Source organism: Corvus hawaiiensis, chromosome 2, assembly GCF_020740725.1.
Source record: "Corvus hawaiiensis isolate bCorHaw1 chromosome 2, bCorHaw1.pri.cur, whole genome shotgun sequence".
Classification (NCBI taxonomy): Eukaryota; Metazoa; Chordata; class Aves; order Passeriformes; family Corvidae; genus Corvus; species Corvus hawaiiensis.
The window spans coordinates 9,955,798-9,973,406 of NC_063214.1; the positions used below are offsets into that span (position 1 = coordinate 9,955,798).

The following is a 17,609-nucleotide window of genomic DNA, read 5'->3' on the forward strand; positions in this document are numbered from 1 at the left end:
GGTATCTAACTTACATGGAAATCTATTTTTCTATTAGTATATTCAACTGATGGAAAAGATCAGCTGTGGTTGGGGGGGTGGGGGGAAGAAGAGATACTATTCATGTCTACTGCTAAAATTAAAACTGTCCAAAAATAAATCAGAACTCATAGTGCCAGAAGGATTTGTTGGGTTATGGAGACCTGGGCTCTAATTCTTGTTTCCAGAGCTATTTCCATGTTGAGATTTTTAATGAAATAATGATTCAGCATCAAAACAAGAAAGAGTTCCAGAAAATGAGGACCAAACACCGCTCTGTTAGCTGAAAGGAGCCAAACTAATTTAAAACCCTTTTGCAGAAGAGACTCCCTTCCCCTGCTCACTAAAATTTTCTCCTTGTTGGTTCCAGACTAAATTAATCTTTCTTGAACACAGGGGGCCTGTTCCAGATTTCAGCTCTGCTTTACACTTCTGCTAGTCTGGCTTTTTGTTTCCTCAAGAGGAAGGTTTCTCTCCAAGACTTAATAGACATGAACCAAGGAGCCAGCAAAGCCCACCATGCTCTGCTTGTAATTCACCTTGCCAGTGCAACAGAGCAACTTTCCTGCCAAGTTTTCTCCCTCTTGGTATCAGCACATCATTCTGAAGGCTACTATCACTATTACAGTCCTAAAACATCTTTACTGTCTCCAATAAATTCACTGAATACCCATGTGCTCACAACAGCTACACATCACCTTTCTTCCCTCCACAGGAATCCATTATCTGGACAATTCACCCAGGCTGGGTTCGCCTGCGCAGCGGCCTCTGGAACAAGATTTGTAGCGCCAAAAGAGCAGCAATATGGGACATAAATCTTGGATACAATGTCAAAGAACAAACTCTTAGCAGTAGGGATGCATTCCAGCATTGTGCAACAATTGAAATTTGAAAGTGAATGTGAATGTTGTTCTCACCTTCCCCTCGGTAAGTCTGCATCATCTTTCTTCCACCGGACTGTGGGTGTGGGATCCCCCTGCACCTGGCATCGGAAATCCACGGCCTCCTCCTCCAGCACCACTTGGTTAATCGGTCGCCTGAGGAACGTGGGCCGCTCTTGAAAGAGACATTAAAATTCCACAGTGAGTCAGACGCCTGAAATGAACACTTTTTGACTTTTCAGCATCTTGTCGCTTACCCATCCATCAAACAGAAAGGAGGCTGAGCTCCACAAATTCAGACAAGTGGAACTGATGATGTGCATAAAAAGCCAGGGAGAGGGCTGCCAGGCTGGAGAGGGCTGCCAGGCTGGAGAGGCAGGGGCTCTCCCATCCCGCCCTCCAGCAAGAGCCACCAGAAGGCAGCCTGTGCCAGGACTGACTGGCCACCTGCTGGACAGCGCAGAGGCCTCCGAGGCCATGCCCTTCCCTGGAAACGCTGCGGCTCTGCAGTGCTACACATATGGAGACTGGGCTGGGAGCTCCTGCTGCAGCAACGTATGAGCTGCCAATGGAGCCAGCGTGCCTTTAGCAGTGATCAATACCTTGGTGCTTCGGAGGAAAACTTAAACTCCGTGTCAAGCATCTCAGGCAGTGCGAACTGTCGTACACAGGACAGAGCTTCCCTGGTCCCCATCGCCAACTTCACCATGGAAAACCAAATTAAGGGCTGAGTAATAACTTCTGTTTACCCTTGTTATGTTAGGCTGCACGGCTACAAATAGTATTAATCACCATAATGTTGTACAGGCCTGCTTAAAATCCAGACGCAGAGCCACAATCTGATCTCAGTTATACTGGTACAAAATCCAAGTACCGGTAATTGCATTTGAAAGGATGTCACTGGGGTTAGCTTCCAAGTTGCCTTTGGACTGCACAAATTTTGTTCTGTCCTCTCAGCCACACCACACTTTTATTGCCATAAATTATTTATACTAGTCAAACCATTGTAAGACTGGGTTTATAGGGAACAGTATTTCCACTCAAGACAGGAATTTATCATAAAGACATTTAAAACTGGTTACACACTATGTTTCGCATTTCACTCTCAGCAAGTTAAGGGATTTGATGTCACTTAAAAAAAATTTCTCAAAATCCACACAGATGCAAGCAATACCAGATTCTGACTCAGGCAGTTTGTCTTGATAACTACAGAGCTAATTTTATATGTTTGTTATGAATGATTATTACATGCAAATAATTTTTTAAGGAAAAGTTAGAAGAACATTAACAAGGTTGCAAAATCAAGCAGGCCACACTTACTGACAGAATTAAGGCTGCCTGAATGTCTTTTAATCACTTCCTTTCTGGTTTTGATGCCTTATGGGACTGGTTGCAATTATATGATCACACACTATTTTTTCCCAAAACATCTCCAGATTGTTGGTATTCATTTAAAAAGCAGGTGTTTAATATTTTGCTGTAGTTGTATCATTTAGAGGGTGCCCCCCAGTCTTACTACTCAAACGTCACTTCAAAGACAGAATTATTAATTTCCTCATGACCTCAATTACACCTATCTTAATGCTTTATAATCAACTCACTTATTTTCATAGCTCCTCTCTGAGGTACGATAGAGATCTTAGAAAGCAAGGTAAAAAGTACCTGCTAAATTTTGATGCTCAACCTGAGCCACAAAACTGGCAATTTTTTTTTGGGGGGGAGGGAGGGGATGTGTTGGGTGGAAATTAAGCATTAATTTTGTGTGTTCAAAGTTCAGCTTCCATTAATTCAACTGCAGACACAAAAAAGTGTTCACCACTTTTACAAATCAAAATATCAGTCAGAAAATGAGGAACACAAAACCACCTGTTAGTAATTATGTAAATGAGTGACAGCATCACACAGGAATTCCATATTAGCAGGGAAACCTATTGGCAGGGGAAAACATATTTTGTCAGCAGAAGAATAGACATGCTCAAGTATCTATAGCACTTCTCCAGATGCTAGAGATAAAAGCATGTCCAACGGGCACAGATTCTTCTCCCCAAGCCATTGCTTTTGTCCTAGTCCTGCCCTGGATCTGCAGATTCCAGCAATGTTTGGGCAAGTAAATTCATTTCTAGCCTCTCCGCACATACTGAAATTTTTATAATTTCCTGTTTTAAGTCTGTGTACAAGCCATATCCAACTGCTGACTGTTTCCTTGTCAACTTGTCCTTTTTAGCCCAGAAATACCACTTTTCACACCTGGAACCCAGAAAGTTCACATGTCCAGTTCCTCTTCCAACTATCCCTGCTTCTTCCTTCTTCCTACCTCACAGCAAACGGACTCTTCTGCCCTGAGCGTTTGGTCTACACTTGAACTGGAGCTCCTTTTCCCCAGGTCGCCCAAATAGAGCCTATCCACAAACTTAACACAAGAAATTCAGCTGAAGTACCCAAGGACCCTCCCAGGAGAGTGACAGCAGCAGGAACACAGTGCAGATACAGGAAAATGCTGCCCAGATCTGCATTCGTGGGTTCTCTGGTGTATGAATTAATGACTCTATTACTTTTTTTCTTAGACAGGTGTATATTTGGCTAAATTTAGTGAAAATCCTCTGGACAAGACAAAAAAAAAGTACACCTCTGTCACAGGTTAGCTACTTCCCAACATATTTTAGGTGCCTGATACTCAGTATGAGGCACCTGCACTTCTCAGGACAAAAAGCTTCCTCCATTTTGCTCCTTCCAATCCTTGCCCATTTCACTCCAATTATCCCTTTTGCCTCCAAACTGCAAGAACTTCAACATTCTTAGAGAAGAGTGAATTATTTTGTCAATTTCATTTTCTCAATTAAAATCAGTTTTCCAGTCAGGCATGAAAAGTTTTTGATAAGGCCATTTTAATTTGATAAACTTATTAAAACTGGACAAAACAAAACAAAAAAACCCCACAATTATTTTTTAGTCTTAATGCTAAGCAATGTACTTGGCCCATCTGTAACTATGTGAATCTGGAAGGGAGTATTTTAATGAGACTGTCTGCAAGTTGCAACAGCATCTTTTTCACTCACAACTTCTCTCCTAAGAAGAGCTGACACCAACTCCTGCTCTGAGCTCACACAAAATTCCCTCTTCATTTTGGCATTTGTTTTTCAAGACATGATCCTAAACAAAGAAATTCAGATCCAGATTAGCATTCTAACTGGTGATTTAGAGGCCCTGGTTCAGCCCCATTGAATTTAAATAACTCTATGGGTGTCTGTACACTGGCTTGGTCCGCATACAAAAATCATTTTAGACCATGTTTGCAAAAGCTGCATGTAAACAGCTAAGAAATTAGCATGTGCAGACTTATGAAATTGCTACTTGTGGCTGTAAATTCTCCCATACAGGAGATGAGAAAATAAATTCCTGTCTCATTTTGAGGAGAAGCCAGCTGAGGGGAAAGTAAATGGCCCTGAGGTCATTAGGTAAATCACTGGATTCCACATCAAGGCAATTTAGGAGAAGACACACGTATTTGTTTCATATCAGCTTCTAAAACTGTGTATTTTCAAAAACATTTCCAAAGTTGCTAGAAAATAACTAAGTGCATAAGGACAGAGCCCTGTTAGCAAGAACATGCAAATACCAACAACCACTGGTTCCATTTCTCCATCATCTCTGCATTTTGCACAGTGTGAATCAGGAAAGAACAAGTTACCTCTCATGTTGTTTCCTGTATTTGTATCAGTCAGAAAACCCCTTGAATATGTCCAATAGCTAATTATACAGCTATAAAGTGATCAGAGTGAATGCCATTGCCAATGCAATTAACATTCTTTATGTGAGATTAACTGGATTTGAGTCACCTGCATAACTTGCTTACAATGTTAATCTCTCAGGAGACAGAGCACTGCTTGCCCAAGCATGCTAAATAAAGATGGTTTCTTCACACAGCCAGGTCAAATTTAGTTTCAGAGCTAATCTTGAGGGGAAAAAAAAATCTTTTTCATATTTTTTCTTCTGAAATGGTTTGCCCATAAATAAAGCCTTGCGATATAATTAAACATTGTTACTCTGCCAACAGCATCCAGAACATAATATATTTGAGAAATAACAAGAAAAGGTGATAAATTAAAATCATAGGCATATATAAAAATTTTAATATAGCTATTTTATAAGCTTTCACTGAGTAAATAAAGTACCCACTTCCCAGACTTTCTCTGATGAATATTAAAAATCTTTGAAGAGAACTATAAAATAGGTCATGGTTATATGTCATGTCAACCAGTCGTGCTATTACTAGGGTGACCTTTATAACTTCAGAATAAACTTTGCTTGCAGTTATAAAAGGGGATTGTTAAGGCAATCTGGACACACACCTACAATCTGTTGCAGTGCTTGAGGTATGTTGTTGGGGAAGATGAAACAGGAAAGCCTTGGAAATATGATTGCCTGACAAAAGATTTTGGGAATATGAAAACTACAGGCAACATCGAAATGAAAGCCACTTTTGAAATACCAAGTCTTAGTTACTGAACAACTAGAAAACAATGGTATGGCCACTGAAGTAATCCCCTCTTGATGGAACAATACCCTCTGCTTGCAAACAGGTCCAAGGGTCAGAGCAGACCCTACTAGCTCAGCAGAAGGGGTCCAAAGAGTAGTTTTTAGAAGTTAAGATGTAACACTCTATGGTAATATAAGAACTCTTATAGGCTGTATGTAAATGCTATAGGATTTGTATCTTGTATTAGATTGGTTAGTGACAATTAGAATATTCAGTACAGAAGATGATTTATTGTATTGTAACCAGGACTTCAGACACTTCTATTCATTCTCATTCCTCTCTTCCACTTCTACTCTTGCTCTTACTCTTGCTCTTACACTCTCTCTCTCACCCGTTCACTCTCTTGCTCTCTTGGGCCTGCTCAGAGCTGAGTCTACCAGCTCTGAGCAGTGCCCCAATACCCACGCCCTTTACAATAAACCGACTGTGTCCCAAGACCTGCCTATAGAGATCTCTCGTCTCCATCCGCCATCATCTACGCCCGGTCCAGACTGAACCCGGTAACCTACAGTCTGGCGCCCACCGTGATTGCCGACCCCACACCCAGCACCTGCAGCCTGGCGCACAACGTGATTGAACGCCCGGTTCAGCTTTCTCCATCTGTAGGACTTTTCTCCATGGACGGTAACTAAAAGACCAGTTATAGCCACCTAGAACTTGTCGTGAGCACGGCATACCGATGCTGCGCATCGTAATAGCTGGAGCTCTGTAATTCTGCTGAGGCAGCCTTCGAGCACGGGGATTACCTGGAGCTCTTGGAGGCAATTGCCTGGCAGCCCTCGAGCACGGGCCGCCACTGCTGCGCAGCGGCCCCCTGGAGCTCTTTGAGGAGGTCTGCCGTATCACCCCTCGAGCACGGACACGCTGCTAAGCAGTACTGACCGGAGCTCTGCGGAGGGAAATCTGCCGCACGCCCCGAGCACAGGCGAGTAGTGCTGAGCACCGCCCGCACTGGAGCTCAGTGCGGACCCACCCGTGAGGTCCTGAGCACGGAAAGCCGTTGCCAAGCGACGCCTGAAACCGGAGCTCTGGGAAAGGACCGAAAAGCGGCGTCCTGACTGCCGAGTGGAGTGCCTGGCCAGCCCCGCACGACAGACATCTGAGTAAGGACGCTGCTCCTGCGACATCACCTAAGTGAGTATCATACTGGTCTAAAAAATGGGACAAACCCACTCTGCCCATGACAGAGATCTCTATAAGCAACTTAAGCATTTACTTATAAGCTCTGGTCCAAGTCAGTTGCCTAAACACGAGCTAAAAAATCTTTTAGAATGGACCCAACTTAATTTCCCAAACGCTGACCGTTCAGCCGTCTTTACAAGAGACTTTTGGGACACAGTTGGAGTTAAACTCTTCAATAACATCTCCTACCGAGATATGGCAGCCGCGCAGCTGCTCCCAGCTTGCAGAGCGCTGGTAGAGCTGTTTGCCGCGGTGGCGCCGCCCGCAACAGTCACCCCGCCGAGCCCGGCTCCGGCTGCGAGTCCGCCCCTTGCTGCCGCGAGCCCGCAGCGGAGCATGGCCCCCGCCCCTCCGCCGGACCCCACGGCTCCGATACCCACGGTCCGCCTGACTCGCGCCGCCCCGCCCCCCGCGCTCGCGGCCCCCACACCCGTTACCCCGGCCCCAGCCACCCCACCGGACCCTACGGCCCCTCCCGCCATCCCCGCCATCCCGCGCGTCCCCGCTGCCCCATCCCCCGCGGCCCCCGCCCTCAGTGCCAGCGTCTCCGCGGCCCCGCCCCTTGCCCCTGCCCCCCCGTGCCCCCCCCCCGGTCCCGTCACCGCGGCTCCACCCCCCCCTGCTGCCGTCATTGCTACCCCACCCCCGCTGCTGACATCATGATGGCCCCGCCCCCCAGCGGTACCCCTGCGGGGCCAGCGCCTACCCCCCTGCTACCTACGGGTGTTACCCCCCCCCCAGCCGCGCCGGTTATGGCCATGGCTGCCATTATAGCCGCCCCCCCCCAAAGCCAAGCGGCGACCCTTCTTCCAGCCCCCCAGGCCCCCCCCCCCCCCCCACGGCGCCGATGATAGCCATTGTTCCATCCGCGTCCGCCGCTGCTGCGTCTTCACAGTCCCCTGCCGCTCCCGAAACACTGGTGCCCAGAGCGCCGGCCACGGCCACGCTGCTGTCTCCGGCACCCCCTGTGCACGTTACCGCAGGAACCCTACCCCCCCACCCTGCCGTTCAAGCGCACACAGCACGCCCCGAGCGGTCCCCCGGCCCCTCGGCACAGCAGCCGCCTGTGTCTACTCCCGTCTCTGCTGCCGTTTCTGTGCTGTTCCCCGATCCCCGCACACCATCGCTTGCGCTGGGAGCGCCCCAGCTCCGCGAGCCACTTGGTCCCGGTGCCGCGCTGCCTGCACGGATGTCTGCAGTCTCCCCCGTGCCTGCCCCTGCTCCAGCTCCATCTCCCGGCACTGCAGCCCCGTCTCCCGCGGCATCACCACCCACCCCAGCCCAGCCTACAAGCTTCCAGCAGCAGCACGCCGCGATCCAGCCACCAGCCCTCCTGCCTCCCGCGGCCGCAGCCCCAGCCCCAGCCCCTGGTTCTGCAGTCCTGCCATCTCCCGCTTTTCCCGAACCATCTGCCACACAGACTGCCGCCATTACATCCTGCCGCGCGGACCTGATGATGCAACAAGCGCATGCTCAATCGCTGCAACACGCGCATGCACAATCGCTGCAACTCCCAGATCACCGGTGTCACTCCGCTCAAACTTCTCCAACCTCAGCACCGCTCCCGGGACCAGCCGCGCATCTTCCTGCGACTCCGCCGCCTGCCTCCCTGACTCCGCCGCCTGCCTCCCTGACTCCGCCGCCGCTTCCCGGAACCAACCCAAACAGCTCTGGTGTCCCCCCAGTGTTCGGGACAGACTTCTCAACTCAGAAAGAAACACTAAACCCTGAAGATTCGCCTGCATTAATCCCAAAAGTAGACAACCCCCAAAAATGTTTCAATAATTTTCAATTTACAGACTGGCATGAAATCAGACGCCAAATTTGCAAAGAGGAAAATCTAAATCCTTTAGCTATGCCTGTACTATTCAGCCAGCAAGCTGGTGGTCCTAGAACATGGCAAGCTATCCCACACCATGAGATTAAAGAGTTGCGGAAAGCAATAAAGGACAGTGGTATCTGCTCTCCATACTTTAAACAACTGCCAAAAAGTACCCTAAAAGGAACACATCAAACTTTAAAACGCATTTTTAATCAACAAAAAGGGGGAGAAGCCCAGGATACACCTCAAAGGAGGTTGAATAAGGCTTTGTATGTTTATAATTTTTTGAATAGCTCTGCAGAAGAGCCTGATCCCCCCATCTTCAGACATTTCTTAAACAACAAAAAAGCAAAACTGAAAGAGCACCCCCTAGTTTTAATCAAGAATCTAGCATCAGGAAAAATAGAAAGACCATATGATCTTATAATGTGGGGAAAGGGATTTGCATGTCTCTCCACAGGTGAAGGAACCAAGTGGATTCCAGCAAAGAACGTGAAGCTGTACCACGCATCAAAGCCCGCTGTCGGTTCCACTTCAGCCAGTGACCCTGCAAGTGGAAGCCAAGAAGCAAGCACCCAGACCTAAAGTGCGCAGAATCACCAGAAGAAAGCGATCTGCCAAAAACAGCTCAAGAAAAGAATGGAATTTTAGCATTATTTGTGTAGATGCATGTTGCTTTTAATCTTATGTTTTAGTTTTTGTAGTGAAACTTTACCTGTAAATCAACCAAAGACAAATGTCTGGGTTGCTTTAGCCAAATCTGCAGGCTCCGATACCATCTGTCTGTCTGACACAAGCCCTGACAAACCTTTTTTAACCTGTTTAGTTGAAGTGCCTTTTCCAGAAGGTTTTAGTAATGTTACTTTTGATAAGTATTAGCCATGTGATAATCATCACATTTCTCCGACTTCCAGCCATAGACACCACACTTACATTGATTATCTTTTATTAGCACATAGGCATGGCTGTAAAGATTTTGAAGGATTATGCTGTATGAACTTATCCGATCATTCTGTTTCCATTCACAAACAGTTACAAAACCTAAGGGACCTAGCTAACCAAATTACAACAGATAACCCGTCTTGGCTAGACAGTTTGTTTGATGGTTGGAGCTTTGCACCCTGGCTAAGGGAACTCTGTAAAATAGGCTTGATTATTCTAGTAGTAATAATTATAGTTTTAGTAGCAGTACCTTGTATACTTCAGTGTGTGCAAAAAATGACGAGTAGGACTATGTCTAATATCTTAATTGTCCATCGAAAAGGGGGAGATGTTGGGGAAGATGAAACAGGAAAGCCTTGGAAATATGACTGCCTGACAAAAGATTTTGGGAATATGAAAACTACAGGCAACATCAAAATGAAAGCCACTTTTGAAATACCAAGTCTTAGTTACTGAACAACTAGAAAACAATGGTATGGCCACTGAAGTAATCCCCTCTTGATGGAACAATACCCTCTGCTTGCAAACAGGTCCAAGGGTCAGAGCAGACCCTACTAGCTCAGCAGAAGGGGTCCAAAGAGTAGTTTTTAGAAGTTAAGATGTAACACTCTATGGTAATATAAGAACTCTTATAGGCTGTATGTAAATGCTATAGGATTTGTATCTTGTATTAGATTGGTTAGTGACAATTAGAATATTCAGTACAGAAGATGATTTATTGTATTGTAACCAGGACTTCAGACACTTCTATTCATTCTCATTCCTCTCTTCCACTTCTACTCTTGCTCTTACTCTTGCTCTTACACTCTCTCTCTCACCCGTTCACTCTCTTGCTCTCTTGGGCCTGCTCAGAGCTGAGTCTACCAGCTCTGAGCAGTGCCCCAATACCCACGCCCTTTACAATAAACCGACTGTGTCCCAAGACCTGCCTATAGAGATCTCTCGTCTCCATCCGTCACCGTCTACGTCCGGCCGTCCCGACTGGACCCCAGAACCCTTAACCTACAGTATGTGCTGTAAGGAAACCTACAGACCTTAGCCAGAAACAGCAAAATGCTTTCCTTGCTTTGGGTGATGACACAAGTTAACCTCAGAACTCAATTTTTCCCATATTTAACAATTGGTTTGAGTATCACAGTCAATTAGAGAGACTCAGATGACCTTCAGATGTATTACTGCCCTTTCTCTGTTCCTCAAAAAGTTAGACAGCCATACATGGGGCCTCAATCTAATTAAAATGATCCTAACTACCTTAATATATTTTCTCTGCTGAGGCAACTGCTAGAGTGAAGGATTTGATGGTCCCCATAATATAGAGTCTCAATCTGATTTAGAATTATTCTTGTTTTCTCTGTCTTTGATGGAGAGAAGACATCATTTTTCTAAAATGTTTTTGTGTTCTAAAAAGAGCATTAAAACACAAATTAAAAGGCTTTGGGGAGGATTTAATAGCAAATAGTTACAAATGAAAGCTTTTTTCACTTCAGCATTCTGATTCAAAAGGAAAAAAAAGAAACATTAGATGGTTGCAAGTAAGTTTCACTTCAGAACGCTGTCAGTAGCATAGATATTTCATTAAATGCAACATGCTCTGAATGAAGTAAACCTCTCTGCCAAAAAAGAACATGTGGAAGAAGACAGGATATTACAATCTCACTAAATTTACCTATGTTGGCCAAATAAATGAAAGTAAAATTGCAAAAGCAGGCCATTTTATATTTAAAGACATTCTTCCACTGCATCTTTTTAGGCACTTTTCCCTTTTTCATCTGAGAAATAAGCACTTGTGTAGACATTGCAAACTCCTACACTCTAAGCAGCACCCAAGGCGTGATGAGCTTGCACAGTAAAGCCATGGAACACCAGTAAGAGGCAACTGCAGCGAAATGAATGTTATCAGTTGCTAGTGCTTTTCTCCTTTTATCTACATCTACAGCCATGTTAATTACAGTTTTTACTAACTGTTACATACAAACTTTGGGGACCAAATCAGACACTTTTTCAGAGCTGTATCATTATCCTATTACAACTTCTTGGTATCTGTGGACAACAAATATTCTAAAGCTGACCTGGCTTTTTGCAAACTGCCACAAATAGACTGCAAGTGGAAAATACAGGGATTTGAAGAAAACCAGGAGGAGCTTTGATCTGAAGGACAAAATACACACTGCTGATTCCTCTGTCTTGACCTATGAATGTATGCCTAGTTTTGGTAGATTTTTCCATGTGACTGGGAAAGCTTTCCAGGATACAATTGGTCAGGACTCCGCTAAGGCCTTCTACATAGGCAGAGCTCAAGAAAGTAAAATGGGGCACAATGTCTTCATTAAAGGGATTTTGAGGATTTTTTTCCTCTAACACCATGTCATCACAGTATACTCTTCCTGAAACTAGGGTGTCTCTTTCAGCCTGACAATATCTACAGAACATCAAACACAGATACTTCCTCAAGCATCGGACAAAAATACCTCTTCATCCCACAGGACCTTATTAGCTGAAAAAAGGTTCAGATACCAAAGCTCAAATCAAAGATTAATCCAAAACAATCTTTAATATGTCCAAATTGACATATCTTTTTAAAGACATTTTTGTACTCTTCTTATGCTTTATATTCTTTTGAGGCTCTTCTAAATATATCTTTTTCCATTGCTTGATGCCAGTCTCTTGAAGTTGATATACTAAGGCTTTCATTGATTTCACTGAGCTTTAGAATCAATATACAAGATATACCTTTGTACATTCTCTTCAAACATACTATTTTAAGTGCTAAGGAAAATACAAGAGTCTGAAACAGTTAAAAAACCTTGAAAACTTATCTCAGAATGGTGAAGCAGCATGACAAAATGATAAAGGTTATCTTAAGGAGCAATTCCTTCTTTATTTAATTTCTGGCTCCATATTATGTATTTACAAACAAAGCTCTCTTACAAATTGGAATTAAACTGTTTCTGTTTTGCATCTTGCTTTAATTCTGTTCAGCCAAGGGCTATGAGCCCAAACACAAGCAATGCAGCCTAATTTGTATCACTTACACTTTGGAAATTGGCCTTTAGAATAGTGTGCACACAATAATCAAGTCCCATGCTGCCTCTTTTTGTGAACTTTAAGACTGAGGTTATTAACTTTCTTTAAAGGCCAACTTAAGACTCTGTGACATAGCCTTTCTGCTTTACTCCAAGATTACACCTTGGAGCCTCACAAAGGCAAAAACTAGCAGTAATGCCTGAAAAAGAAGCCTAACAAATTGTAGTGCATCTTTGCCACTATTCAAAACACAATTTTGGATAGCACTCTTATATGATCTTTATGGTATTTTACTGTGAAAGTTTGCCAATTTTTTGCTAATGGAAGAATCATGATTTGGGAACAAAAGTAATGCAATCTGCATTGACACTACCACTATACTGTTAGTAGTGCCTAGTGCCTAAATGTTGAAAACAGTATTTCCAATGCAGATAAGCTTGGAAAAGAAAGGTGAAAGTTCTACATGTACTATTCATAACTATCTCTCAGTAGTAAAGGTTATTGAATGGGTACCCAGCCAAGTGGACATATTCTGTACATGGGAAAAATTTATTTTCTCCCCCTACCACTTCCCAAGGTTCTTATGGCCCATTTTATTATATTGTTTTTAAACTCAGGAAAAGGTGTAATCTTTCAGGCTAAGCTTCCATGGTGTTCCCCTTGGGCCACCAGGTCCCACCACACTGACTCAGTTTTTCCAGAGGCAATGCCTCAAGCTAGATTTACTGTACAGGGAGCCAGAGATCTGTCACAAGTCACATGCAGAAGTTAACTTTGGGTATTACAGAATAACTTGCAAAGCCAAAAGTAACAAGTAGCTGCTTTCTGGAAAGGTTTGAGAACTAGTATGAAACAGTTCCTATGAAACTCCTATGAAACATAGAGTGTTTACTAAGGCTCCCTTCACACTGTGGAAAGGGTTTGGAGAGCTGTTATTTGGGAAAGGAATGAAGACATGACTAATCAGCTAATTAATACACATTCCTTTCCCGAATCAGCACCAGCTATAGACTTGCCAATCACCTAATAAAAATCTCTTTCAGTCAAGGTCTCATTATTTTTATTGTCAAGTCCATTTTCAAGTATGTTCAAAGCAGTTAAAGTCTGGCACATTAATTGCATAGGAGTATTTTTAGCATATTTTTCCTCAACATTTGCAATATTACCGTGTTCCTCGGACCTGTGAGTCATATTAGGGGAAGGCTGTGGACCTAACGTGTGATCCTGGTGGTTTTGCCTGTGTTCAGTGAAGCCAATTTGAACACGCAGAGCCAATCTGACATTTCCCAGAGTCGCTGGATTTATTGGATTTATTGTGCATGCTTAGAGTGATTGGACTGTCCAGTAGATACTTTGCCTCCTGGAAACACCATGGATAACGCTCTCCAGTCACTGGGCACATCCCTGCTCACACAAGGGCTGCTGGGCTGCTGCCTGGAGTCCAGGAATGGAATACAACTGCTGGAAAGCACAGGCAAGTCCCCTCCTTTTGTATGGAGCAGACCAGGATTACCCTGGACACGATGTTACAGAGAGCCCAGTGCACCAACACAGAGCTGCAGGGCCAGGAGGCAACCAGGAAATGGGCACAGGACAGCCAAACCATCTCGTGAGACAGCAGATCATAACCTGAGCACCTGCTTCCTGCACGCTCCTCTTGCACAGCAAAAAGGAAGGTGGGAAGGTATCTGGGAACACCCAGATAGAAGGGGAATTGTAGATAGGAAGATACCAAGACAGGGAATTTTAAATACAATTTTCTTTAGGCAGTCTAACACAATTAAGAAGAATTAAAATATCTAATTTCATTTATTGCTGATTTTGTTCAGTATTCACCAAATAGTTTTAGATTGTATTTTGCAAGTTGATTGCTATGATTATACCCTGTAAAAAAATCAGAATATTGTAATTGGCTATGTATTATTTTACATATCAAGACAAAACTAATATGGTTCATAGCTCTGCAGGATATGAAATTACATGCACATTTCAGTTTTCATTCCTACAGTTCAATGCTTTTTAACAAATTATTTTCTTAAGGATTTCTTAAGGCTTTGTAGTTTAGGACTGCAATCTGCTTGCTATCCACAGGGAGTATTACCAGAGATTAGCAGTACTTAAACTGATGAAGGAGATATGTCATGTCTCTTTTGCATCTGTATAAAGCTACAACTTTAACAGATTGGCTGCAAAGGGAATAATAAATTGATAGAGATTCTTTCTCTGGCTTTTTTTTTTTTAAGGTATAATAGTTCTGTCTTTAAAAGCCACATGTTTCCATGAATCCACAAGAAACAAGTTGGAGTGGAAACCTTTACAGTCTTGTAAAGCTGGAAAGCAGCATATCCTCAGAAATTGATGGATCTTGTCTAGCAAAAATCCTTCCCTGCCTTTGGTGAATCCCATAATATATATATATTCTTTTAAAGTGGATAAACAAATGTTGAATTGCACATACATGCAAACACAGAAATGGCAATAAGGACTGGGTTTTCCAGTGCACAGTATTAGGCAGAGGTGAAAAAATCAGGAGCATGTGCTTCACAAAGGACCTTAGGATTTCTATTAAAAGTCTCTCTGGGGTTACAAACGGTCTAGTTTGGAATTTCAGTACTGTATCAGGGATATCAAAGGGGTGCCACAGGAGGGAACATTAACACTATTTCTCTTTCTCTTTTGTCAGCATGGACATGTTTTCCTTAGCAGCAAGGGTTTTTTCCTTATTGATCTTCCTTTGTTTGCTCAGGAACTCTCGACTAATTCCTACAAACCCATGACTGTAGGATGCACCACAGCATGATTTTGTGGCTTTGCTTCTTATCCAGTTGTTAGCAGGATGGATCTGGCTTTAGGTTTGGTTATTACTCTGTTCTTGCTCTGGACCCTAACCATGGGGCAAGTGCTCCTAACAATCAACTCCTTGCCCTGCCCATCAGGTCTAGAAGCTCTTTCACACAGGAAACTTACTCAGTTTCAATTCATTCGGCAGCACCAAAAATCTAAATGGTGTTCTGATTTAAAGGATGGAAAGCTGTTTCAGGTCCTCTAAAAAAAGAATGACGAAAGTTATCTCTATATATTCAAAACTTTGATTTTGGAATTGTCTCCAATGACTTTTTACTGATCAAGTGAGGTTTTTTGTGCTTTCCTACAAAGGTTTGATGTCACAACCCCTTGGGAATATAGAATTATTTAAATAGGCAATTCTGGTCTTAATCCCTGGTAAGCGGGCATTGTCAACTGCATTAGAAGTAGCTTAATTACATTTGGCCATTCTGTGAGGGAGAGCATCGTCCTGCATTACCATCTCTGGTTGTGCACATCACTGTGGGCCTCCAGTTAGACTGAAACTATGTGCTTAGAAGGAAAATGCTGAGCCATCACAGCTCCATCATTATAAACTGCAGCTTTTAAAACCTGGTCTCCTCCTGAATCTATGAAATGCATCTTGAGCAGTACTGCTGTGTTTTGTTAACCTTGCTTTATCTCATGTTTTGATGAGCCACCCAGGGTAATTCAGCCTATGACATTTGTAGGGGAAAAGCAATAAAAGCAGGGGTCTCTTTACCAAAGACAGTCAGCTCTGCAGGGTCGCTGTCGCGCTCCCCCACCATGTTGGTCCCAACACAGGTGTACATTCCTGCATCACTTTTTCTGGTGTTGGAGATCATCAGCTTCCCACCACGGATCTGTTTCAAAACAAGGAACATATTTTTAACTTCAGGTAAACAAAATACATCAGAAAAGGCGCTACCTTCTCAGGCAACAAGTTCCACAACCAAGGCATCCTAAAGTTTTGTCTGTAAATATATGTATAGCTTTAAAATTATATACTTATATATTTAAGTATCTTTAAATACTGCTCTAGAATACATTTTTATCCCACTGACTAATTTCAACTCGCAACTAATTTCAATTGTATTTCATTTTGCTCCTTTGGCTTTCATTAGATCCTTTACATTTCCAAGGTTACACTTCTTGCTGCCTCTTGGCAGCACACAGTACTTTTATTTCTTGCATGGCGATATGTAAAGCACTCTTGACATCTTTAGTGAAAGAAAGTTAGTTTTATTAGTTTTATTTTGTTAATTTTATTTTACTGGAGTCTGAACAGTTTCCTTGATCACTAATGAAGACAGGTTTTCTCTTTTTGTTGAGGCAAACAAACTGAATCTGTCCCAAACTGGGAATTCACCTGACACTTAAATATTTTCTTGGCTATAAAGGGTACTTACACAGTGGAAGACCGCGGTACTTGAAAGAAGTAAAGTAAAAATCTGTGGCTAGTGAAGTCACAGTGTCAAAGGTTAGCCAATGGGGTGCTCCCGAATAAGCTGGGAATTTAGCCAAACAAACTTGAGGGTCAGGGAATGATAGCCAGTTCTCTGCCACTCTTCACTCTTCTACTCTTGAGTAGACCCTAGCACAGACAAGCAGCAACAATTCTGATTCTTTGGCTTGGAATAATTTCTTAGGCATCCAGAGCCAGTTCTCTGCCACTCTTCACTCTTCTACTCTTGAGTAGACCCTAGCACAGACAAGCAGCAACAATTCTGATTCTTTGGCTTGGAATAATTTCTTAGGCATCCAGAGCCACTAGCAAGTTTCCTGATAGCACTTCCATGTTGAATAAGGTCAGCACTGAATCATTCCATACAACATAAAACTTTATTGAAGAAATATAAATTATGAAAAGCTAAGCATTTAAAAATTAGGAATGAAACATGTTCTCACCCACTTAATTTGTCCCATTTGCTTGCACAGATCATGATTTATCTCTAATCACTTGGTAAGTTAAATATTTCTGCTGGATCCTTTTTCATTCAGTACAAGAAATGAACGGCCACAGAATTCAACCAGTGTTACTCATTTGCTTAACATTTTTTCCTTTTCAGGAACCATAATTCTTTAGAGCATGACTTCAGCCTTCATTTAGATACATCCAAATTGCTGCAATAACTAAAACATTACCAGTATCATTCTAAGCTATTGGGCTTTTTTTCCCCAGGGATTTTTTGTGCATCTCATAGATATAACTGAATTTCCTTATAAAACACCTCCCTGATATTCTCAGTTTAGAGAACTGAGATGTAGAAAAAGTAAGACCAAACTGGTCAAAGACCTTCCATGACCAAATCTCCAGCTCTAATGGATCTCCATTAGACTGGATCTACAAACCAACCCTCAAAGAAGTTCAAGCTGG

At 43.2% G+C, this 17,609-nt stretch overlaps 1 protein-coding gene across 12 annotated transcripts in view; it reads right to left on the reverse strand.

The window, feature by feature from the left end:
• The window catches only part of ROBO2 (roundabout guidance receptor 2), a 1,061,828-nt gene that overhangs the window by 134,715 nt on the left and 909,504 nt on the right, over positions 1 to 17,609 (reverse strand). For all 12 annotated transcript variants that reach the window (XM_048289014.1, XM_048289042.1, XM_048289061.1 and 9 more), the window contains 2 exons: positions 15,975 to 16,095; positions 936 to 1,074 (listed from right to left, as the gene is read on the reverse strand). In XM_048289014.1, the coding sequence (XP_048144971.1) occupies positions 936 to 1,074; positions 15,975 to 16,095 (260 nt within the window). The remainder of the gene's footprint in view (positions 1 to 935; positions 1,075 to 15,974; positions 16,096 to 17,609) is intronic.